At 50.3% G+C, this 25,535-nt stretch overlaps 1 protein-coding gene across 17 annotated transcripts in view; it reads right to left on the bottom strand.

Annotated features, from left to right (window-relative positions):
• LOC143820810 (sodium channel protein type 5 subunit alpha-like) overlaps positions 1 to 25,535 on the bottom strand; it is a 245,193-nt gene that overhangs the window by 178,177 nt on the left and 41,481 nt on the right. For all 17 annotated transcript variants that reach the window (XM_077304089.1, XM_077304071.1, XM_077304078.1 and 14 more), the window contains 3 exons: positions 12,692 to 13,013; positions 8,472 to 8,589; positions 598 to 688 (listed from right to left, as the gene is read on the bottom strand). In XM_077304089.1, the coding sequence (XP_077160204.1) occupies positions 598 to 688; positions 8,472 to 8,589; positions 12,692 to 12,958 (476 nt within the window). In that variant the 5' untranslated portion in view covers positions 12,959 to 13,013. The remainder of the gene's footprint in view (positions 1 to 597; positions 689 to 8,471; positions 8,590 to 12,691; positions 13,014 to 25,535) is intronic.

The following is a 25,535-nucleotide window of genomic DNA, read 5'->3' as shown; positions in this document are numbered from 1 at the left end:
AAAATCCCCCCCCCCCTCTCACGGGCCCGATTTTCGGCTGAATTTATTTGTAAAAAATAAAGGGACTTTATTTCAGCAAACGGGCTTTTCAGTGGTTTGTGCTTAGTGACTAAAGGTGAAGGACTGAAGCCAGGGAAGCCTCTAAACAGAAAGAGGCTCGCCGGTGCGTTTATCCCCGCTCGCTCGGAGAAAAAAAAATGGCGATCGCTTCGCCGGAAGTTTGGAGGAGAGAGCCAGGGGGAGGGACTTTGAAGAACCAGCAACAATGGTAACGCACAGGTCTTTAGCGCTACTGTTGCAGATTGGTTGCAGGAGTGTATCGCTATCCGGAGGGTGAATCCACTTTTCTGGATTCCCCTGAAAGCGCCACAACGAAGCGCTTTTTGCTGATTGGTTTCAGGATTGTTGCAGATTGTCTACGACGTCGTGGGTTATGGCAAATTAGTAGCGTTTCCAAATAGCAACCATTCTGCTACTTTGAAGCCGTGCGAAATGGCCCTTCCAGTTCCCCAAAGAAGAAGGACCCAACAAGACAGTGGGGAGAATGGGAAAGGAATGGGGATGTTTTAAGAGCAAGAAGCAAACAAGGATACTTACTCAACGTATTTCGCCCACTGGGGGATCTCCCGTTGTGCCATGAAAACACAATTGGTCAAAATAGTGCACATAATAAACATACTGAATAATGTAAAACAGCACGTTAAGGAAAGAACGTTCAACAAGTAAAAGCAACTAGTCTCTTTTAATTATTTCTTTTCACCGCTGGGAAAGTTCTGCCATTAATTACTAACCTTGACATTTTTGTTTCTCCAGTGTTTTTGTGAACTACAACTGAACTCAAAAGGACTGATTGGCTGTTTTAGCAAAGAATGATCATACTGGATATATTTATTAATTTGCCACCAATTTACTTTTTCTTTATATCTGTACTCTTATGATCCTTGTTCCATTGTCTGAGGAAGACACTCAAAAGCTCATCCTCCGAATAAATCTTCATTGGTCTTTAAAAAAAACCCCAAAAACAAGTAAACGCATTGTGTTTCAAAACACGGTTGGTCAAATTGCACCTTTGCATTGTATCTACAACTAGCAATAGTTCCCCATTACGTGTAGACTAGAATTATGGCAGAAACAAACATTGTAAAATTCTTTTCTGTGGTGGCCCCTCCATTTTGGCACACTGTTTCCACAACTGCTTGCCCAAGTTATCTCAGACTTTTGCTTGAATTCTGTTGGCTTAAAGAAAAAAGAAGAAAAAATCCATGGTTTTGGCAGCTTTTGTCCCTTATGTTTCCTTGACACGGACATTGCTATGCAATATGTGTTTTCCTCCTCTAAAATTACGGCCTTCGGTTAATCATGGATCCTGGAGATTGCCGCTCGCCCTTATAAGAGACCGCAAGCCGTTGCAAACCGCTGATTAATTACCGTGATTTTAATTGCCGATCAATACAGGCCACCTCGAAATCCATTGGCTAAGAGCCTTGAGGAGTACAAACGTTGTCATAAATAAACATGCAAAAGTTAGAAACAGGGACTCGAGTAAAAAAAAACTGAACGACAAAGAAAGCTGAATTCTGCAAGGAAGGGGAAATTATCTGGCTATACAAATGATGCAAATATTACTTGATTATTTGAGCAGAGTCAATCATTAACGTTTTCTTCGTTAAATGCAGACTCCTCCAAGAGAAAACGTATCTGCTACGTTGGGCAGACACCTTACTCTGCATCTCTGCACTTGGGCCACTGTGCCCTGCTTGCAGACCTTCAGGAGTACTTGTTGCTAACTCCAGGTTGGGAAATTCCTGGAGATTTGAGGGCGGAGCCTGGGGAAGCCAGGAACCATAGAGTCCACCCTCAGGAGCATCCATTTTCTCCAGGGGAAGTGACCTCTGTCATCTGGAGATAGGCTATAATTCCAGGGGATCTCCAGGTACCCCCTGGAGGCTGGCATACCTATCATCGCCAAAAGCTTCTGACAGGTTGAAAGTATAAGAAATACTAATCAACAATCATACATCCCCGCACTTTCCTGTTTGAATTTCTCTGCCCCACCCCCGGTTTCACTGGGGAAGTGTAACTGTATTCCCTAAGTCAGGGGTAGTCAAACTGCGGCCCTCCAGATGTCCGTGGACTACAATTCCCATGAGCCCCTGCCAGCGAACGCTGGCAGGGGCTCATGGGAATTGTAGTCCACGGACATCTGGAGGGCCGCAGTTTGACTACCCCTGCTCTAAGTGAATGGGCCAGCGGTTCTCATCCTGGGGGTCAGGACCCCTTTGGGGGTCGAACGACCCTTTCACAGGGGCCGCGGCAGGGCAGGCAGCTTGGCAGGGGAGCGCCATCTACACAACAGCCTTGCGGGGTAGATTGAGATAGAGCGTTTGTCTGTCTGGAGCAGCGAAAAAGATCGAAATCGGCATGGTGGAACAAGAGGCAGAGCAGAACTGAGAAACCCTGGGGAAAAACCAATTTATATACAATTGTGAACGATGGATTTTCACGCCATTGGTCAGTTTCGGCTTAATTTCTGTGAAAGAACAATCCCATAATTTTATGGTTGAGGGGTTTTATAGGGGAAATAGGTTTTATAGGGGAAAACCTATTGTAACTCAGGCAGCAAAACGTAGGCTCCCCTTTTCGTGTGCAAGGGCTCTCTATTTATGACTTTTGTCATGAAGGTAGAGAAGGAAGAGGAGAAGGAGGAGGAACGATATAGCTGTGGATTTCCAGCATTCTGTTGGACCCTGGAGTTCCCTTCCAACTCTATGATTCTAAGAAGCAGCAGCCAACAAGGTTGGATGCCCTTTCAGTTCTCTCTGTCCACCACTTGAAAACTCAAATCTAAAACCTGAGTGTGCTGCCAGGTGAGAAAGTGAGTCCCACGGCACCAACACCATCCCCTTCAAGACAACGGAATCTTTTCTTGCATGCCCTAAATCCACCATTAAAAAAAACCCTGCTCAGTTGCTAACTAGCCCCGCTATTCCCACGTGGACTCTTAGAAACCAGTAATTGGACTCCGGGGGGCCAGTCCTCCAAAACCCAATTCAAAAACATTTTCCACGGCGGGGACTTTGCCCTCCGCATGAATGGCTGTAGAGAAAAGCGGGAGGTTACTCTCATTTTCTGCTCTTCTTATTTTCTGAGTGTTAATTTCTATAATAGGGAGACGCGGCTGAAGGACTTCGGGCCCGATGAGGCTCTTGCAGAGGTCCCCATTAAAAAAAAAGACTTCATCCCTTTCGTTAGTTCCTTCCGTGCCTTTCTCCCCTGTGTTTCAAGGGCTTCTTAGGGGACCCGTCCCTTTGGGAAGAGCAACGAAGAATCTGTCAGGGTTTGCCTTGAGTCTTCCTTGGGCAAACCGAACGGAGACAAGGAAGGGGAGAAAGGAAGAGGCCGTTGCTTGGGCCTCAGCAAGACAGTAAGAAGGACAAACTCTTTGGTTCTTGACAGGGGGGAGGATGAAAAGCTCTTTGCCTGGAAGTAAATGGATGAAATGGGTTCAGTTTTTGGCGCCCCAGTTGAAGAGGGATGTTGACAAACTGGGGCGTGTCCAGAGGAGGGCAACAAAGATGGTGAGGGGTTTGGGGACCAAGACGTAGGAGGAAAGGTTGGGGGAGCTTGGTCTGTTTAGCCTGGAGAGGAGACGACTGAGAGGGGATCTGATAACCATCTTCAAATATTTTAAAAGGGTACCATGTAGAGGATGGAGCAGAGTTGTTTTCTCTTGCCCCGGAGGGATGGACCAGATCCAGTGGGATTAAATTAATTCAAAAGAAATTCCGTCTAAACCTCCAAAAGACGTTCCTGACAGTTAGAGCGGTTCCTCCGTGGAACAGGCTTCCTCGGGAGGTGGTGGGTTCTCCATCTTTGGAGATTTTTAAACAGAGGCTGGATAGCCCTCTGATGGAGAGGCTGATTCTGTGAAGGCTCAAGGGGGTGGGGCAGGTGACAGTGGAGGAGCGAGAGGGTTGTGAGTGTCCTGCATAGTGCAGGGGGTTGGACTAGATGACCCAGGAGGTCCCACCTCTATGATTCTATGAAATGCATCAGGGGAGGGTGGTGCTGGAGCCTCTGCTGTTCTCGGTGCTGGAGGAGAGGGGAGTCCTTTGTGCTTTGAAAGGAGTGGCTGAACAGGTTGGGGTGTCTTGAGAGGGGGTGGAGGAGCAACTCTCCCGGGGTCCCTTTGGGGGACGGTGCGCTGTGTGGGCAGAGTGTAAATAGGCAAAGGAGGTGCGAAGTTCCGGCTACATATAGAACAGAATAGCTTTGTTGAGAAGAGAAACAACTGACTGTTTGGTTTGATTCTATGATTCTATAACTTTATAAAGAAGAGAGGGTAGAGAGAGTCCTAACCGTCTGACTAACTGTTTTTCTGGAGGCAATCAGGAAGGAAGTGTGCTCAGAGGAGCAGGAAGTCTCCCACAGAGCCAATCAAGCTGCAGGAGGAGATTATCTGCAAAACACCAGGAAGGCCTTGATCTAAATGTGCCAACTACGTCTCTCATGATGGGCCTGGAAGGGGCGGGACGGGGAGGGCCCCTGGGTGGGCACCTATACAGCTCTGCTTCCCACACCATATTCGGCACGATCGCACGACTTTGGGGAATTTCTCAAAGAAGCTTTCAGGGGTTTTTCAAAGAAAAAAAAAAGAATTGAGAAAGGCTGGCTTAACTTGTCACTTCCACGGCTGGGGAGCCTTCTTGGCTTTTACTCTGTGATTTTGGGTCGTTGGCCTACCACTTCTTATGGGGCTTCTGGAATGCTCCCGGCCCTTCGTGGCCACCCGTTTCTGTGCTTTCTGAAACACAACGCTGTCTCGTTGGACACATGACTCGCTCGCAAACACTCCCCCAGCTAAAGGTTACAGAAGCGAAATGCGGGCATTGCTTAGTCACCGGCAACGTGCATTTTAATTGCCGGTTTAAAGCTTCCCGGCTGGCCGGCGCTCCTGCCCTCGGCGGAATTAGAGCCACCAAAAGCCCATGCTTTCGTATTCAGATCTGTGCATGGATATTAATGTCCCGATGCAAATTGGTTCGGGGGTCCGGGGTCTTTCAGGCCCCAGGAAAAGTGCTGTCGCTTTCTATGATCCACCCGACAAACCACCTTCCTGTGAAACAACAACAGTCAAATCTCCCCCGTAACGCAGTCAGGGTGAAGGAGCTGGTGAATGCAAAGGCTCGCAAAAGGTGGGTGCCGGAGAGGGGGGAAATGGCTCTCACCCAAGCTCACATTCGGAGCCTCATCGCCTTGACAGCATCTGGAGAGCAAAACAGAACAGCCCCGAGGAATCCCCGGAAATGTCACGAGGTGTATTTGTCTCCTAGCCCAAGAACAGAGTTGGGAGCAAGCGACCTGACCCTCAGCCAAAGCAAGAGGGGCAAGGGGGGGAGAAAATTGCCTCTTTGCCGGGGATGCCGCAGTCATCTGCTGGGTTCAGTTTCCAGGGCAAAAAGGCGGCGTCTTCATTGAGGCGGCCAAGAATTCGTGGAATCGTTGGATTTAGAAGTTGGAAAAAGACCATCTAATCCAGGGGTAGTCAAACTGCGGCCCTCCAGATGTCCATGGACTACAATTCCCAGGAGCCCCCTGCCAGCAAACGCTGGCAGGGGGCTCCTGGGAATTGTAGTCCATGGACATCTGGAGGGCCGCAGTTTGACTACCCCTGATCTAATCCAACCCCCTGCACCAGGAAAGAGGACCCAAAGCAGTCCTTGGCAAGAAGCTGTACGGTTGCCAGCTCTCGGTTTGGAACTGCCTGGAGACTTTGGGAGTGGAGTCAGGAGTGGGTGAGATTTGGGGTTGGGAAGGACCTCAGTGAAATATTATGTTATGGGGTCCCCCCTCCAAAGCAGCCCTTTTCCCCAGGGGAACTGATCCCTGTCGTCTGGAGATGAGCTGAAATCCCAGGGGATCCCCAGGTCCCACCTGGAGGCTGGCATCCATAAATAGTCGACCAACCTCCACTGCAACACTGCCAAGGTAGGAGAAGCCACAAGAACCCTGGGCGACTGATCCCATCACTGTGCTGCCTTCTTCACTGGAGGGTGACCTTCCTTTGGTCCGTACAGAAGCGGATCTCCCACACACAAAAGGCCCTTCTGTTTAACATCCATTTCTGTTGCTACACACAGGCAAAAGGCCCTGGCAGCAGCTAAAACAGACCTTTGCAACTGATTTTAAAATGTTAACCACCTGCGTTGCGGGTAGGTTGGAGGCTTTCAAGCGTTTTACCCTTGAGAAACCCCAGAAACATTCTGCAGGCTTCGAGAAACCCCGGAAGTGGCGCAATCGTGTAGAATACGGCTGGGAAGCAGAGCTGGGGACACGCCCACCTGGGGCCCCTTCCCTTCCCACCCCCTTCAGGCCCATCATTGGCCATTTGGGGAGGGGACAGTAAGTCAACATGATCATATATGGTCATATCACCTGATAAATGTTTAATGAAAACACACACACATGTATACATATAATTATTTCCCACCCACTTGGGAAACCCTTCCAGGGCTGTCATGAAACCCCAGGGTCTCATGAAACCCCGGTTGAGAAAGCCTGGGCTAGAGGGTCATTTGGATCCCTACGTTACAGGAACCCAACAAGACCAGGAAGTGCAGTACCACTTCTTGCCACACATTGAGGTGGTGCTAAAGAGCACGAAAGACAATCTCAGTGGTAACGTAACTAAGGTGGCAGACCTCAAGGTAGGAAACAACAAAAGGGGGGAAAGGGGCAAGCGTAATCTTAAGTTTTTTGTGCCCTGGGTAATATATATTTGTATTTTATATGTGTTTTAGCTGCTCTCCCTTTTAGGTCCCTGACAGATGTTGAGGGGCTGTGGTCCCACTGGCAGAAACTCTGGCACAAGAGCCAAGCAGCTTACAACTTTGAGTAGAAAGAGTTCTCAATAAGAAAATTTCTCAGCGAGGCAGGTGATCCTGTACTTCTCAAAGGACAACCTGAACCGTACTCTGCTCTCTCTCTCTCTCTCTCGCACTTGAATCTGTACAAACTCTGCATTCTGTTGGTTCCACTCCCTGCAGTATGGCTGTCTACGCCGAGCAGCATCTGACATTCCAGGCCTCTAATTGGAAGGAATGCAGGTGAAGGTAAGATAAAGTGACTCAGAGACGCTTCGGCTTCCTCGAGAAGCCCCCCGCTTGGAGGCCTGAAAGCCTTCCGTCACTCCTCTAAGTGAACTTCATGCGGAGAAGATGCTGAAGAAGCTGGCAGGCTGGATAGCGAGGAGTTCAAGGAGAACTGAAGCGGCACAAAAATAGACCGTGGAAACGGCAGCCTCATCCGGGAAGAGCTCTGGGTGAGGAGCGGCCAGAAGCCCTTCAGGCCTGGAATTCGCTTTCGGCTGCAGGGCTCAGCTATGAATGCGGGAAGTGATGATGGTCAGATCCATAAGCTACAGGCAAACGGGCCTTTTCTTTGCTGCCAGGCTGTATCTGTGCCAAGATTAGGAGGAGGAGGACAGGGCAGAGGGCACAGCACCTGTGACGCTACGGACTCCGGAAACTCATTTTGGAATTAACGGTTCCGAGTCTTAATAGGCTGGATGCTCCCGGCTGGACAAATCTCCTCAGAGCTCTGTTCTTCTGCCCTGCCCTGGCTTAGACTAGCCCAACCTTGTCAGATTTTGGAAGCTAAACAGGACTGGCCCTGGTTAATTCTCAGACCACCCAGGAAGTCCCGGCGGAGGCATCCAATGGATATTTTCCATCCCCTGCCTGGAACATCCTCCAGGGTTGCTGTAAATCACCTGCCAATTCAAGGCCCTTTCCCCCAAAATTAATACAGTAGGCACAATATCTTTCTGCTGCCTGAATTATGCTGAGAGTAGTACACAAAGCCAAGTTGCAAACCGGGCAAACGCAGTTGGATCTGGGGCGACGTAAAAGCCACAGTTTGGCTGGGTATGGAAAACCAAGGAAGGAAATACCCAGACCTTTCCAGAAAACCTCTGCTTTCGTTTTTCTTTTTTTAAACAGGTCCCAGCCCTTAGGCCAGACGGAATGCTGACATTTCAAAGGCCAAAGGGCTGGCAGAATAACCTTTGTGGTTGTTAAGCAAAACTAGAATGCCCTGCAGGGGAAGGGGAAATCACGTCGTTTTCACGTCTGCGTCATTTCTTTCTGCCACAGAATTCAGCTTTTTTGGAGGGTGCAGAAATTTAATCGGCTGAGCGTGGAATTTCAATGGCTGATTCACGCAATATTGCATTCCCCTTCCCCACTAAAGCAATACACCGGAGTTTAGAGAGCTCTCCTTTACAGATGCCAGTATTGTCTACTCTGACTGTCAGCTGCTGTCAGGCAGGGAAGAAGTTTTCCCAGCATGCACTCTGGATTATTTAGCTGGGAATTCCAAAGGTTAACCGTTGGACCTTTGGTGGACAAGATTCACGCCGGCCCACCATCTCCAACAACCTCCGAAGGAGAACATCCAAGTGAAAGGATATGAATGTACCAAAATTTTAATTGCTGCTCTTCTAACTCGGTGGAAAGGACTAAGTATATGCAAGGCAGGAGTGGCACTAAATCGAAAGATTGTCTTCCCTTTGTTCAGCACTATAAAGGTCTGGAAAACAAAAGAGAGGAGAAAAGGACATTTTCCATCAGTATCACGAGCCACACGAAAGAATCCTCTGAAAGTCACTGGCCGGTCTCCCAAGGGTGCTTCCACACCCACTAAATAATATGGATTTCAAGGCATTTGGAAACTGGATTGTACCCTGTGAAATGGCAAAATATCATCATCAACATTATTCATTTGATTTATTACCCGCCACTCCCTGATGGCTCGTGACGGGTTACATACATACATATAAAAACATTCTGCACACATTGGATAAGACCCTTCCAATGCCCTTAGAAGCAGATTATCCTGTTCTGCACACGGAAAATCCAGTAGCCAAAGCACATTCAACCCCCTTTCAATGCACTTTGAAAGTGGGTTCTTCTGTGTGAAACAGCCAAATAATGCACTTTCAATGCACTTTAGAAGTAGATTTTCCTGTTCCGCACAAGACAACCCAGCTGCAAAAACACATAAAAAAGGGCATTATCCAATACGTGGATGAGTCACACACACACAATATAACATGCGTTCCATCTACTTTCACTGCATTTCGAAGCTGGCAAAATAATGCCCTTTCGATGAACTTCAGTAGATTTTTCTGTTTTTGTGCAGGAAAATCCAGCTCCAAAAACACACTGAAAAGTGCATCACCCAACCTATGTGGACTTGCAGTCACTGAAGTGGACTGAAACCACATTATTTTGCATGTGCAAAAGTGCTCCAGTTTATTCTTCCGGGCTGCCTGTGTGAAAGAACGGGTGCAACAGCTCCAACGGTCCTTTCTGGAGCATCACAATGTATAACACGCCTCTTCAGAAGAATACGTGCCAAGTGCCAAATTCCATTTTGGTCCTGGCCACGTTATGTGGCACATGATTCCCATGCTGAACATCACACCCTGGCTAACACACCCACAGAAACGCAGAGAGGGAACTGTTGTGCTGGATGGCCCACACTTTATGTTCTAGGCACGCAACAGCCTTCTGGTCAAGTCACTGCGTTCTCTTGACCCACTCTGCACACATTAGATAATGCACTTTCAATGCACTTTGGAAGCAGATTTTCCTGTTCTGCAAAAGCACATTGAAAGGGCATTATCCAATTTGTGCAGAATGGATTCTTCACTTCCCAAAACTATTTGCACAACTGCTGTGAGTTCCTCAGGACTCTATCTGCAGGTTAGGTTGCCAACCTCCAGGTAGCACCTGGAGACCTCCCACTATGACAATTGATCTCCAGAACAGTTACCCTGGCTGCTTTGGCAGGTGGACTCTGTGGCGTTATACCTGGCTGAGGCCCCTCCCCTCCCCAGCCCACCCCAAGCCCACCTCCCCAGGCTCCATCCCTCTGATCTCCCAGCCTTTCCCAGACCAGAGCCGACAACCCAAACTGCAGCTGCACACTTTGATAATGCAAACTCCCCAAATACTGATTTTGTATTGTCATTTTGCATCTTTGAAACACCTGCCTCAGAAGTAGAATAGCCAAACATTTTCTGGCAGGGAAGTGCCTTCAAAAGCAGAGCAACAAGCAGAAATTCAGCAGGTGAAGCTTTCCATGTCACTACGCCTACCCCAGTTGGCAAAAGAGAGAGACAGAGATGTTTTTTTTATACACCCCGCTTTTCACTACCCGAAGGAGTCCCTAAGCGGCTTCCCATCGCCCACCCTTCCTCTCCTCACAACAGACACCCTGCGAGGTAGGTGGGGCTGAGAGAGCTGTGTGAGAACTGCTCTGTGAAAACAGCCCTAGGAGAACTGTGACTGACCCAAGGTCACCCAGCTGGCTGCATGTGGAGGAGGGCTGGGGAGTCAAACCCGGTTCTCCTCTGATTAGAGGTCGCTGCTCTTTAACCACAATTCCATGCCAGCTCTCGCAGCATAACTGCCACCCAAAAGCTTCTATCAGATGGTCTCAACTGGAATCGCCCACCTGTAATTCTGCACCGCCCCACTGCCAAGGCTGCATTTACAGAAACACGGCTGGAGAGTTTACTGCCCGTCAGCAGGGAAGATTGATCCGCTTCTAGGAACCCGTCTGGATTTTGTCAATTCCTTTTTAAGCCCCCTGCATAAATTTCTAATGGCCGTATTAAGCCAAAGTGCCATTATGGATTGTGGCAAAGGAGAGAGACCAGCGGATCACCCGCAGGCAACAAGGACACGTTGCCACTTGCACAGAAAGCAGATTCCACACTGCACGGTCTCCTCGTGAGCCAACACTTTTGAAACAAGCAAGGAGGAGATACAATTTGGAGGACAGGGAGGAGTGGGTGGGTGGGGGATGCTTCCCCCCTTCCCACACTCCATGTTTAGTGAGCATTATTCTTTCCCAGCCCCAGCATCACACCTGGGTGGAACTAAACAAGAGAAAGGCAGGCATGGAACCACAGAATACACACACACACACACACTCAACCCGTTTCGTCCCTCCTCCCAAATGATGCCTTCCCTTGCTTTTCGACAGATTAATTTAGAACACTTAGATACTGCAATGAGATTAACAATGGAACAACTCAATGTGGTTTTTCAGTTTTTTTAAAAGACAAAAAATCACGCAAAACACCAATTTAAAAAGCACAAACCAAGAATCGATATTAGAATTCCTGGATGATTTTATACGTTCTCCTAAGGAGGCAGGCTCCCACCCGTGCAAAGGAGGAGGAAGAGATTGCAAGGAATGGTCATGGGGAAGGGGAGAAAGAGAGCGAGAAGCCAGGATCAGGAGGTCACTTCTGTCCGCATCTAGGAGGATGTGACCACAGAAGTGTGTGCGGTGAGGACAGTAGTGCTTTCAGACCATTCGGCCATGTTGTTCTGAAGTAGCAGAACACAGTTTGAGTCCAGGAGCACTGTGAAAACTAAGAAAGTTTTATTCAAGGCCTGAGCTTTCGTGTGCATGCACACTTCCGACAATGACATGGAAATCACCAGACTGCAGATATAACGAGAGAGAAAATGCGCAGTAAGTTAGCAAGCAGCATCATGAAGACGTCCGACAAATCTGCAGTATAATCAAGACGTTTAGCAGATTCCAGAGCCTTGCTAGGAAGTTTGTAAGGTCATCAGGCTTATCAACTCCAGTTTGGGTTCAACTCCAGTTTGAAAAAACACAGTCGAGGGAATGAAAATGTCAAGATTAGCAATTCATGGCAGATGCATTCCCAGTTGTAGAACAGAGTAATTCAAAATTACTAAATGACTGCTTAATTACTCTCATCTTATATGTGTAGAGTGGTGGTTTCCATTTCATTGTCTGAAGAATTGCACGAGAAGGCTCACACCTTGGTTGCTTTTATGGTTCTCCTGGACTCAAAGTGTGTTGTGCAGTTGATTAGGCAGTCACTTCTATACTAGTCCTCCTCCTGTACCTCTAACAGAATTCCAACCAGGTGAGGACCTTTTTAAAAAGTGAGGCGTTTCCCCCGCATCACTTAAGGAAACCAAAAACTAAAACCTTTTTCGTTTACCCTATTAGCTCACCAGCAATCCACGGGAACTAATGAGCAGCCATTCTCAGGGACATGGCAAAGTTGTAGGGCAGGGGTAGTCAAATTGCGGCCCTCCAGATGTCCATGGACTACAATTCCCAGGAGCCCTTGCCAGCATTCGCTGGCGAATGCTGGCAAGGGCTCCTGGGAATTTTGGTCCATGGACATCTGGAGGGCCGCAGTTTGACTACCCCTGTCGTAGGGGATGGCTTATTATCTTATCTCCCCAAATCTGAACCAGATACACATGACCCAGGCAACACTTCCCAGAAATATGACAATTCCCCCACTATGCATGAATCCCACCTTCTCCACCTAAGCTTAAAAGAGGTGCTTTCCCCTCTCCCCCAGCGACCTAATCTTAACACATTTGGCATTTGACGTTACCCGCCCTGAGTCAACCGAGAAGGGCGGGCTAGAAGAATGCATTTATCATATTATTATTATTTGTCGCTTGTCCCCGTTCACCTCCTGCAACCCGGAAGGAATCTTTGCCACTCGGAAAGGAAAACGGAAGGCGAGGGGGACTCCACAGCCTCTCCTCCGCCCGCTCCTCCGCCATCTTTAAAAAACCACGAGGACGGGGGGGGGGGGGGAAATGGCGGATTGAACCTTATGATCGCTGTAGTAAGGGTCCATGTCCTCCAGGGGTTCCCCAACGAGCTCCGATGGAGGAGAGCCGTAGAGGTCCGGGAGCTTCTTGCCCGCCTGCAAGTCAAACTGGGGCCGAGGCTTGTCTTCGTCGGCCGCCTGCTCCCTGTACTCCTGCTTGGCGTTCCTGGCGATCTTCTCCGCAATCCGCTTCTTGATCGCCGCCAGGGACTCGGGCGTGAAGCGGTGGAAGCTGTTGGAACCCAGTGGCAACAGGAAGTCGGCCATCTTTTCATCCTGATTCGTCTTTGTCCCGGCCTCCGTTCCTAATAGTGAAAAACGGCTGTGGAGACACCAAGAGAGAGGGAGACGTCAGGAGCCAGGCAGGAGAGGCTAATAAGCATGAAGAGCGGAGCGGCGAGTCTGGGCAGCGACCTTAAATTCACGGGGGAAGCCCACAAGTGAAGTCGGGGGACGGCTGCTCAGCTAACCCCCGTTTCACTAAGCACCGCACGGACGGGTCTTTAGTGGCTTGGAAGCCCTCAAACAGGGAAACAAGGTCCCAACCTCACAAGGCAAGTTAGGAGCCTAAGCAGTTGAGCTGCAAAAATAAATGAATTAATAAACAGTTTAAATCCAGATGTTTATTATAGTTAGGTGCTCATAAGCAGAAGCAGAAGAGTTGGGTTTTATACCACACTTTTCCGCGTCAAAACGAGACTCAAAGCAGCTTATGGTTGCTTTGCCTTCCTCTCCCCACAACTGGCATCCTGTGAGGTAGGTGGGGCTGAGAGAGCCTGGCCAAGACTGCTCTGTGAGAACAGCTCTAACAGGGCTGAGACTAGTCCAAAGTCACCCAGTTGGCTGTACGTGGAGGAGGAGGGAGGAATCAAACCCGGCTCGTCTAGATTAAACACCGCTGCTCTTAGAATCATAGAATCATAGAATCATAGAGTTGGCAGGGGCCATACAGGCCATCTAGTCCAACCCCCTGCTGAACGCAGGATTAGCCCTAAGCATCCTAAAGCATCCTGCTCTTACAGGACTGCTTTGCGAGGGCAGCACTATCAGGGTTGTGATGATCCCAAGGTCACCCAGCTGGCTGGGTAGGAAGGGTAAGCAATTGTAAGGTACTCTTGACACTCCTTTGGGCAGTAAAAAATGTGGTACAAAACCCATTTCTTCTTTTGTCCAGAGGAGGAGTTTGGTCGGCTTACGTCCCATCAAGTCGCTTCCAATTATGGTGACCCTATGAATGAATGACCTCCCACCCAAGTAGCCCCTGGTTAGTAGATCTCGCATCCTGCTCAGATCCTGCAACCAGAGGGCTGTGGGCTTCCTGTATCAAGCCAATCCATCTCCGCTGGGCTATGCCGGATCCTCGCTCAGCCTCGACACTCAGAAGATGACCCGTGGGCAGCCATTTAGCTTCAGTTCAACCCTTTCCCCTGGACTGTTGGGAGGGTGATGTGGAGGAGGGGAGAGTAGGGATGCCAGCCTCCAGGCGGGACCTGGGGATCTCTTGGAATTTCAGCTCATCTCCAGTTCCCCTGGAGAAAATGGCTGCTTGGGAGGGTGGATCCTAGGGTATTGCTCTCCCCTGCCCTCCCCCGCACCGGACAGAAATTCCCCAGGCTTCAGTGTCGCTCGTTGTCCATTGCATGGTGTCCTCCCCCCATCAATTTTGCTTGAGGAATCGCTCGAAGATTCCGTGTATTCCATGCCGGCCTCCCCGATCGTGACCTGATGGCCTCCCCACGGGAAAACCGCAAACCCAACCGTGCAGCAATCGGTCCGGGCTAATTCCCCGCCATTCTTCTCCACAACCCCCACAAGTGTGTCAGCAAACAAAGCTTGAGCAGGTCCCAGCATGACAAAGCAAGTATTTATTGACTCAATTTGTATGAACTGAGAGGCCCTTCGAATTGTCAATTCTCCCCGTCCCAACTTTGTTTTACGGCGGACTCATTAGATTGTTATCGATTGCAGGCACATCAAAGGAAAACAACGTCCATACGCTTTTTCCTTCCTTTCCCCCCTTTCCCCCCCCCCAATCGCTTCTCTGCCTCATTCAACCAGAGTAGGAATACATGTACGCCTGGAATACATGTACGCCTGGATCTAGGAATACATGTACGCCTGGATCTAGTTCACACGAATCCTTTTTGCAAACATCAAAATCACAAGGCGTCATTGTCCCGCTGAATTGGTCGGACCCCCACTTGGAGTCCTGGGTGCAGTTCTGGAGGCCTCGCTCCAAAAAGCAGGTGGACAAAAGGAAGAGGGGTGCAGAGGAGAATGGTGAGGATGATCCAGGGCCTGGGGAACCACGCCCTATGAGGAAAGGCTGAGGGAGTTGGGAATGTCCAGCCTGGAGAAGAGAAGATGGAGAGGGGACAGGAGGGCTCTCTTGAAGGATCTGAAAGGTTATCCCTAGGAGGAGGGCAGTGAACAGGTCTTGTTGGCAGCAAAGGGCAGGACTCACAGTAATGGGTATAAACGGAAGCAGCTAGATATCAGGAAAAAAATTTTCACAAGAGAATAGTTCAGCTGTGGAATGGGCCGCCTACAGAGATTTCAGTTCATCTCCAGGCAACAGAGATCATTTCCCATGGAAAAAATAGCCACTTAGAAGGTGGACTGTATGATATTATACACCACTGAAGTAGGGATCTGGGGATCCCGTGGCATTATAGCTCATCTCCAGATGGTACAGATCAATTTGGGCTGATCCTGCGTTGAGCAGGGGGCTGGACTAGATGGCCTGCATGGCCCCTTCCAACTCTATGATTCTATGATTCCCATGGACAAATGGCTGTGTTGGAGGGAGGGCTCCATACCATTGTGCCACGCTTAGGTGCCTCTCCACCCCAAACCCCACCCACTCCTGGCTCCATCCCCAAAAATTCCAGATATTTCCCAGCCCAAAGCTGGCAACCCTAAGACAGGCATCCTCTGACAGGGCTCCCATCTTAAGGAACGAGGGATGCCCAAAGCCTCCAGGTATTTTGTAACCCAGAACTGGCAACCCAACCCTGAAGCCCCTCCCCTCTCCAAACCCCGCCTCCTGCGGACTCCACCCCTAAATCCTCCGGGTTTTCCCCAACCTGGAGCTGACAGCCCAATTCTAGCCTAGTTTTTTCCTCCTTCGGTCAAGAGTCAACGCTGCCTTTGTCAGATCAAAGTGTGGGATCGGGGCCCTTGCTTTTAATATCACGGCGCTGTGAACCCGGCTGCCTTTCCACGCAGGTGACATTTCACTTTCCATCAATGACATTTGATAAATAGGGGAGAGGGAATCCACTCGTTTCTTTTATGTAGCAAAATGTGCCTTGAAAGTCTCCTGGAAAAGAGATGCAATAAAACCGGGGTCCTTCAGCGAGACCTTTCCTGCGATTTGATGACTAATATAAAAACACACTTTTCAATATCTACCGAGAACAACTGGAAACTAGAGAAGTGAAGTGCCTAAAACTTGAAGTCAACTTTGCTGAAAGAGCTCCGGGCATTGTGGGGGATATAAAAAACAACAGGAACAGGAATCCGCTGACTGTCCCGGGCCCCCAGAGGTACGCCTGGCCTCGACCTGGGTCAGGGCCTTTTCGGTCCTGGCCCCTACCTGGTGGAACAAGCTCCCGGTTGTATCGTTTCTATATTGTATATTGTTTTTATGACACTGTTGTAAACCGCCGCGAGCCACTTTGCTGGGAGCGGCAGCATAAAAATCCCACAAATAAATAAATAGATAAATCAGAATGCCTTTGCAGTTGGGCCTAGGGATGCCAGACTCCAGGTGGGACCTGGAGATCACATGGAGTCACAGTTCATCTCCAGGACAACAGAGCTCAGTTCCCCGGGAGGAAATGGCTGCTTGGGAGGGCGGGCTCTCACTTTGGACCAGCTAGAGAGCAGTCTCCATTTTTTACACCAAGGGAGTTGATAGGCCCTGATTAGGAACAGGCCCGTTTCACTGGTTGTAATGATTAATGCGCAGAAATGTGTTGGCGGAGAATTTAGCATCCCTGCATGTGGACTTAAAACCTGTGCATGCGCTCACCTGCTTCTGTGACTTTCCTAAATATCCTCATTATATATTGGTTTAGCTACCCTGCTTTTCACCACCTGAAGGAGTCTCAAAGTGGCTTCCAATCTCCTTCCCTTTCTTCTCCCCACAACAGACACCCTGTGAGGGAGGTGAGGCTGAGAGAGCCCTGATATTACTGAAGAAGAAGAGTTGGTTGCTATATGCTGCTTTCCTCTACCCGAAGGAGTCTCAAAGCAGCTTACATTCGCCTTCCCTTTCCTCTCCCCACGACAGACACCCTGTGAGGGAGGTGGGGCTGAGAGAGCTCTGAGAGAAACTGCTCTGTGACAACAGGTCTAACAGGACTCTGGCTAGCCCAACATCACCCAGCTGGCTGCATGTGGAGGAGGGGTGGGGAATCAAACCCACTGCACCAAGCGTTGTCTCCAAATTCTCCAGGAAAGTACAGTAGAACTGACACCACCTGTTCTTTCAGAATGTGTCCATTTCAGTCTTGGACGGGTAACAAATCTGGCCTTGAAGTTTAACGTGACCGGGTGAGGCATGCCTGCCGTCTGCCCCGTGCAAAGACCTTCACCTTCGTCTCCCCTCTGCTTTGCCATTCCCCGGCCTCCACCTATTCTCCGCCGTCACCCTGACAGACTCAGCATTTTGTTTTCCCCAAATCCCTACCCTGCCAACCCTTCTCTGAGCATAACCTCCCATCCCCAACGTACATCTGCTCCAAATTAACAGCTCACAACGTTTGCTAAGGAACGGAGCGCGCACAAACAAATATCCGTGCCATTCTTATATAACAACAACCCAGGCCTCTGTGCATCTGTCCGGCTGGCTTTCGCTCCTGAAATGCACGGGAAGAGCTGGAAGGTCTAGAAAATGCAGAGGGAAGGGAAGAGGACAGAATCTGTCTGGGAATCCTGTGACCTTTTCCAGAGGGGGGACAGATGGCAATGCCTTCCTTCAGCATTTACCACAGGGGTAGTCAACCCGTGGTCCTGCCAGCAGTTGCTGGCAGGGGCTCATGGGAATTGTAGTCCATGGACATCTGGAGGACCACAGGTTGACTACCCCTGCTTTACTACGCATCGAGGAAAATCTTTGACGTAGGAAGAAGTCAGGACCCCTGCGGTACTAACTAACCACCAAGCCAACCATCCCTACACCCTTCTCCTGCCTAGTAACCAAGGGGTACATAAGAAGAGCCCTGCTGGATCAGACCAGTGGCCCATGGGCATGCAGAATTCCCCAGTTTCAGTTCCCAGCATCCCCCTCCCCCCAAAAAAACCCAGGCACCTGGTGATAGAGAAGAAGAAGAGTTGGCTTTTATATCCCGCTTTTCACTACCCGAAGGAGTCTCAAAGTGGCTTACAATCGCCTTCCCTTCCTCTCCCCACAACAGTCACCCTGTGAGCGAGGTGGGGTGCAGAGAGCTCTGAGAGAAACTGCTCTGTGAAAACAGATCTGACAGGACTGTGACTAGCCCAAGGTCTTCCCGCTGGCTGCATGTGGAGGAGCAGGGAATTGCAGTCCGTGGACATCTGGAGGACCACAGGTTGACTACCCCTGGTCTAAAGCAGCATTTGCTGGCAGTGGCTCATGGGAATTGTAGTCCATGGACATCTGGAGGACCACAGGTTGACTACCCCTGGTCTAAAGCAGCTTCTTGGGGGTTCGTGTGTGTCTCCCTGAGTGGCCAGCCAATAATAGGGAACAGAGGCCGAGGCCTTCCCCTGACATCTCCCCCCGACTCTGGGATCCAGACGGTTCCCCTCGGTGCCCATGGCTAGTGGCCACTGACCGTCCGATCCTCCTTGAATCTGTCTAATCCCCTCTAAAGCCGTCAATGCACCCATGTGATTCTTAGTGCTGGAAGCCAAAGGTCAAAATATATTAGTCTGTATTGAGATGAGCGGCAGTCTGCGCTTGATAACTTGGCTGCAGCCCCTATTTATTCCGCGCCCCTCCCTCATCGGTGGACATTTCGCCCGTAAGCTGCGACCTTAATGTCTCCAGGAGCCACCCTGGCTGGCCACAGGCATTCGGCCGCAACGTGAAGCATTTCAGTCCCCTGCAGCCAAGTCTCCCTTTCCAAAGCAATGATCCAGGCCATCTCGGGTTCATACCTGCCAGCGCCGGCGGGTTTTTGCAATGGGATCGATCGAGCCGACAAAGGGCCCCCCGTTTCGATTCTTCTCCAAAACCAGGGCAGGTCCCCCAAGGATGGGCCGATACTGACCCCCCCACACACAACGCTGCCTCCTGCAGAATCAGACCCACCGGAATCAGCATAGTCTACCTGGACTGGCAGGACTTTAATTCATTCCCCCTCCCCTCAACCCCAGGTGGTTGGCAGGAGCGGCCTGAGGATTCATGGAGCCAGTTTAAGGACTTCATGGAGGACAGTTTAAGGACACCAAAGCCAGTTTAAGGACTTGCGGGGCCCGAGCTGGCAGCAGCGGAAAGGCGTGTCGCCCCAAGTGTCCTTAAAGAGGGCAAAGGAGGGGAGGTAAGAGACTACGGCCCTGATCCGTGGGGGGAAGGAACCGTGCGGGGCCCCTAGAAGTACGAGGCCCCTAGTCCATGCTCCATGGATAAACCAAAGCTGGTGTTTGGGATTACGAATGACATCAAAACCAGAGACAATCCATAAAACGAACACTGAGGTCGTTTAAAAACGCATGCAAGAAATCTAGGAACGGCTCCCCAGCAAGCCCACGTCATTATCACGCCTGGCTTCAGCAAGTATCCGGTGATGGGAAATAGTTTCTAGCTGCTCCCGATGCCCAAGAACAATTTCTTTCATTCCTGGAAAGGCCTTTAAGCCTTCCTGTGTTGGGAGGGAGTCACCTCTGGCCACTGGACCTTCTGGGCCAGCAAAACACAGCTCCAGCTCCACCCTGACATCCCGGAGCTTCCCCTGAGGCTCTAGCAATGATAGCCACGAAATCTGCTGCCTGTTTGAGACCCTCTTCCTCCACCTCAAGGGGCTTAGGGAGCAGAAATCAAGACCATCCCGGTAAGTCCTTGGAGAAGCAGAGGAGTCTCAACCTCTGGCCATGCAACCAGGGGGAGCCACAGCCCAAGGTCACCCAGGCAGCCTCATGTGTATCAAAGGGGCTGACCATCGCCTTCCTCTCCCAGCAACAGGCACCCTGTAAGGAAGGTGAGGCTGAGGGAGCTCTGAGAGAACTGTGTTGGGCCCAAGGTCCCCCAGAAGGCCTCACGGGTCTCAGAGGGGCTGACAATCACCCTTGTTTCCTCTCCATGTGAGGTAGGAGAGAGTTTCCTGTTCAGTATGTATGGAACAGTTCTAAGAGGAACGGTGACTGGCCCAAGGGATGGGGAATCAAGCCCAGTTCTCCAGGCCACCCACCTTAACCACCACTCCATGCTGGCCTCCAAAACTTCCTCTCGCTAGCAGGTCCTCCAGATGGAGGGGCGAGTCTTCCTTGACGGAGGCCGTCCAGCTCACGGTGGGTCATCCCCCTTTCCTGCCACCTCCCCCCTGCCCTGGCCTGATTGTCTTTTCTGGGGACTCCTCTCCCAACGTGGCCCCTGGGCAACATCCGATGGCCTCGGGGGAGTCATTTTGTCTCCGAGGAAGCCTTCAGGCTCCACCTGACCACCCGTTCCTGGTGGACGGAGACCACCCTCACCCCGCCCCACTACGAGCCGCCTTATTTTCATTCCGACTTGCCTTTCCTTGTCTGGAACATTCCTTGAAGGGCATTTTTGAATATCGTTCTTTTAACCTTGGCAATGGAGATCAATTCCAGTAAAAAATAACCCAAATCTGGGGCAGCGTGGATGTCATTCCGGCCTGCCTTGCCCCCCCCCCCCCCATCCTCTTGAGTCAGGTACTCGCAGTCGGCCCTGTTTTTCCCAGCAATCGGCTTCCCCGCATTGAAGAGCAGATGCAATCAGACAATTGTTCACAGTTCATCAGCACCACCTCCTTGGGAATGCTTATGCTTATCTCCCAGATTACAGGCACAATCCTCGGTTGGTGGGTTGGCCCACACCGAACAGGGGAACAGAGTTCCATCGGGGTGTAGTGGTTAAGAGGGGGGGAACTGGGTTTGAATTGCACACCTCCTCCACCACATTCAGCTAGCTGGGTGAGCTCGGGCCAGTCACAGTCCCTCTTAGGGCTGTTCTTGCAGAGCAGTTCTCTCAGAGCTCTCTTAGCCTGACCTACTTCACAGGTTGTCTCTTGTGGGGAGAGGAAGGGAAGGCGATTGTAAGCCACTTTGTGACACCTTCGGGTGTATAAAAACACGAGTTCTTTTGTAAAAAAAAACAAAAAACAAAACCCAAGGTCTTTTACTTAAAATGCTTCAATTCCACTGGCGATCATCAGCCACTTGAAGACCTGAGGCAAACTGCATGAACTTGGGCACATTACAGTTCTCGCAGAGCTCTCTTGGCCGTGGACTGCGGGCAATGCCAATCTGGATAGCCCAGCACACTATGAACCGGCTTCAGGATATATTCAAAGTTCTTCGACTGTGGTAAGGCCAGGGTGAAGGACTGAAACGAAATGTGAGAGACGGCAGTTCAGAGATAGGTCACTCCGGGAAGAAAAGCTATTTTCTGTTGTATTCCCTCAAGTCTCACCTCCAGAAAAACATAAACTATAATGCTGCTTTCCTTGACCCTGGCTGGCCTACAGAATCGCACACGGAGCCGGAAGAGACCGCCAAGGGCCACCCAATCCGGCCCCCACTTTCTCGGGGACTTAAAGACCACACCTTCCTGACAGGTGCTCATCCAATCTCTTCCAAAATACATCCAATGAAAGCGTCTCCTCCACCCTCCGAGGCCGCATATTCCATCTACGAACAGCTCCTGCCATCGGGAAATGCTTCCTAATATTTGAAGCAGAACCCACTTTCCCGGAGGTTGAACCCATTGCTCCTAGGCCTGCCCCCTCTTCAACATGTCCCCCTTTGACATAGTTAAGCACAACTCTCCCATCACCCCTTGCCCTCCTCTTCTCCGAGCTACACACCCCCAACTCTCTTAAGCTCTCCACATCATGTGCGGATCACAACCCCGCAGCCATCCCTGGTGCCCATCTCTGTCGCCCATCACCGGACGCGTTCCAATTTGTCAAGATCCATCTTGAACTGCGCCACCTTCCGGATTGATTTCAATCATGAACGCATGGAGATGCCCAACCCTGAGTTAAAGCAATGCTCTTGGAAGGTCAGTTTCGTCTACAGCAGGGGGAGTCAAACTGTGGCCCTCCAGATGTCCATGGACCTCAATTCCCATGAGCCCCTGCCAGCAAACGCTGGCAGGGGCTCATGGGAATTGAGGTCCATGGACATCTGGAGGGCCGCAGTTTGACTACCCCTGGTCTACAGTGATGGACAACAGCACCCAGGTGAAGGCCTTTCCCACCAGTCACCACCAGATCTTTCTAAGCCTTGGGAGGGGATGGGGCTCAGAGGTGTGGCACAGAGCAAAGGCCTCAGAACTTGGAACGGAAGCTGGGAGTCCTGACCATCCCAGCGAGCAATACCTTACAAAGGTCACATGGTGGCACCGGTGGGTTACCTGGGAGAGAAAGAAAAGTCTTTCCAGGTGTTGGAGATACTTTGGAGGGCAGGGTGGAACAAGGCCTGCAGGTCTGAGTAGGCCCATCTTGTCGCAAGAGTAACCACATAGCTTCATATATCCATCTAGCAGGAGTAGCCAAAACTGTGGCTCTCCAGATGCCCACGGACTACAATTCCCATGAGCCCCTTGCCAGAAGACACATGACTAAATGTTGATGGCTGAACCTCTCCCCATGTTCTCTCTTACAGAAAACTAGCACAATGGTCAATAACTCTGGTTCCAGTTGAAGAAGCGTAGCCGTTAACAAATTCAGATTTAAACAAGCATTGTTTTTAAGCAGGGGCCACGTCCCGGAAATTTGTTAAAACCTTCGATTTAAGTTATATTTTAAAAATAAAAGCATCCAGCATTATCCACTGGGATTAGTTTTCTGTACGGAAGATGGGGTTGCTCCATTTCAAGGATAAAAAGGGAGGGGGGAATGAGACAGAATTCAGGAACAAAAGCCCACTCCGAGGAGTTTCAAATGCAAGATATCACTGGAAAGGTTCCCTGTTTCAGGCCCCTACAGGATAGAGGGGGAAAGAAGATGGGGGATTTCATAATAGTGTTCAAGCCATAAAGAAGTAAAAGGACAATAGAACTGCTGGCTCTTTACCACCAAAGGCAGGGGAAAGTGGCTATTGAGACCTTTTGCAAAGGAGGCCATTAAGATAAATGTTAAAAGAAAGGCCTGAGAAGAAAACCTTCCAGCTTTCCTAGCCGGCGAAGAAGTGGAACCGGCTCTTTTCTAAGTGCTGCAATCACGGCCCCGTTTAATCAGCGGACGTGATCGGCCCTGATGCCGCTCTCCATCTGGATCGCTTTGTGCGCGGTTTCGCCGCCGTGCGTTCTAAGCTGTCGTTAAGGCCTCACGGGGCAAAACAACCTCACGGCCGTTGGTGTAAAAAGCAGGCCACTGAGCAGCGGCCATTTTGTCATCGGCCAAATCATATTCCCGGGTGCGAATTCCACCTCGTGCCTCCTTCTTTTGGGGAGCTCTCTCCGCCTCACTTCCCGCACAGAGCGACTATTGTGGGGAGTGGAAGGGAAGAAGAAGAAGAAGAAGAAGAGTTGGTTCTTATATGCCGCTTTTCCCTACCCGAAGGAGGCTCAAAGTGGCTTACAGTCACCTTCCCTTTCCTCTCCCCACAACAGACCCCCTGTGAGGTGGGTGAGGCTGAGAGAGCCCTGATATCACTGCCCGGTCAGAACAGTTTTATCAGTGCCGTTGGGAGCCCAAGGTCACCCAGCTGGCTGCATGTGGGGGAGCGGGGAATCAAACCCAGCATGCCAGATTAGAAGTCCACACTCCTAACCACTATACCAAACTGGCTCTCTCAGACTGGAAGGCGATTGTGAGCCCTTTTAAGACTCCAAGTAGTAAAATGTGGGGTACAAATCCCCAGCTCTTTTTCGTCTTCTAACGGGGAGGTCCCAGGTACAGAAAGAGGCATTGTCCAGCCCCTGTCCAAGGTCCTTTTTGCATTCCAGTCATCGGCTGGCTTCCGTGGCAAACCTGTCGAAGGCCGGTCATGCTGCCCCCCCTCTGCCCATGCCCCCGGCCCCCCAGCCGCTTTCTTCTCCTGGCTGCTCCTTCCCTCCGGCTGCCTGCCGCTCCCCTTCCACGGCAAAGGACGGCTCTGAAAGCACTCGACTCCCTCCTTAATGAACGGCAGCTTTGGGAGGCTGAAAGCGATCCGTTCCTGAAGTGAATCTTGAGTGCTAATGCAAGGCAGAGCGAGAAGATCTGATAAGGCCCTTTTGAAAGCACCTGCAGGTTTCCAATAAACAGGCGCATTACTCCACCACGGCCCTGGGTTGGGGTGCATAAAAATGGCCAGGCCCTGGTTCTTGGGGGGAAAGCAAGAAAGGGGTTGGGAGAGGGAGGGGAAATCAGAACTCCAGAGAAGAAGGCAATCCCTGAATTGTTTGGGTTTGCTTATCAGGAAAAAGGCCCCGGATCCAGAGGTTTTTCTCAAAAATTTCCATCCATTTACAGGCGGTTACACAAAATCACAGCGAGGAGATTGGCGCAGTGTGTGGAGGTAACACAACAGACCAGAAATCACTGCGCTAGAAAAGCCACGTGTGGGTTATCCCAAATCGAAATGTTTCTTTCAAACGCTATACTCAGCTTTTCAGAATGAGATTTACAAAATTAATGTTAGATTCTTATTTCTAAGAATTAACTGCTGTTATCATGAATATCCAGGAATATTTACCTGGATAGATCCTGAGTTTCTAGGAAAGACCTTTTGAAACGGTGGAGAATTGTAAACTGTGAAGTCCCTTTTTGTAGATATTTCCTTATGCGACTCTGTTAGTCCACTGAAGAAGCAAGAATTTAGCACAACAGAGGTTACAGTGGATGAGCGAGAGGGTTGTGAGTGTCCTGCCTAGTGCAGGGGGTTGGACTAGATGACCCAGGGGGTCCCTTCCAACTCTATTATTCTATGTTTACCCTCCAGCGTTTTCATGGCAGACTCAATACGGGGTGGTTTGCCAGTGCCTTCCCCAGTCATTACCGTTTACCCCCCAGCAATCTGGGTACTCATTTTACCGACCTCGGAAGGATGGAAGGCTAAGTCAACCCTGAGCCGGCTGCTGGGATCAAACTCCCAGCCTCATGGGCAGAGCTTTCAGACTGCATGTCTGCTGCCTTACCACTCCCACCTATTTGGGAAACCCTTCCACGGCCGTCAAGAAACCCCAGAGAAAGCGTGTTGAGAATCGCAAGGCATCTGTTGCAAATCAAAATCACAGGGTGAAGCTCGGCAGAGGCTGAGCCATAACGTTCTAGGAGCTTCCAGGCTCCCCAATGTGCCTTTGCTTGATGCCCTGAAAAGCCAGGGATTCCTCACCTATCGTAAACCCATCTCGGGATGGCTACTTTAGGAGGCCAAGAGCATCAGCTCAAGAGTTTCCCCTCTGCTCTCTGTGGCTTCTTCTTCTCTCCCTTTTTTTCTTGTTCTTTTTTGGCCCCTTCGGCATCCATTAACACAAAAGCGGCCGCATAATTTATGAAAAGCGATGGGATTTTGATCTTTGGCTATCGATACGTCCACGGCCTCGGGGCCAAGTGCTGTTAAGAAGACATCCACCTGGCTAGAAGGAACATTAGAGACGAGACGTCCAGCTCAGCATGAATAATCGAGCCTTCGTACTCTCCCGGGTTCCCAAAAGCAACCTCGGGTCCTCGGATTGTGCTAACCC

Source organism: Paroedura picta, chromosome 11 (assembly GCF_049243985.1).
Source record: "Paroedura picta isolate Pp20150507F chromosome 11, Ppicta_v3.0, whole genome shotgun sequence".
Classification (NCBI taxonomy): domain Eukaryota; kingdom Metazoa; phylum Chordata; class Lepidosauria; order Squamata; family Gekkonidae; genus Paroedura; species Paroedura picta.
Note: the sequence above shows the minus strand (reverse complement) of the source record. Positions and strands in the feature narration are given on the sequence as shown.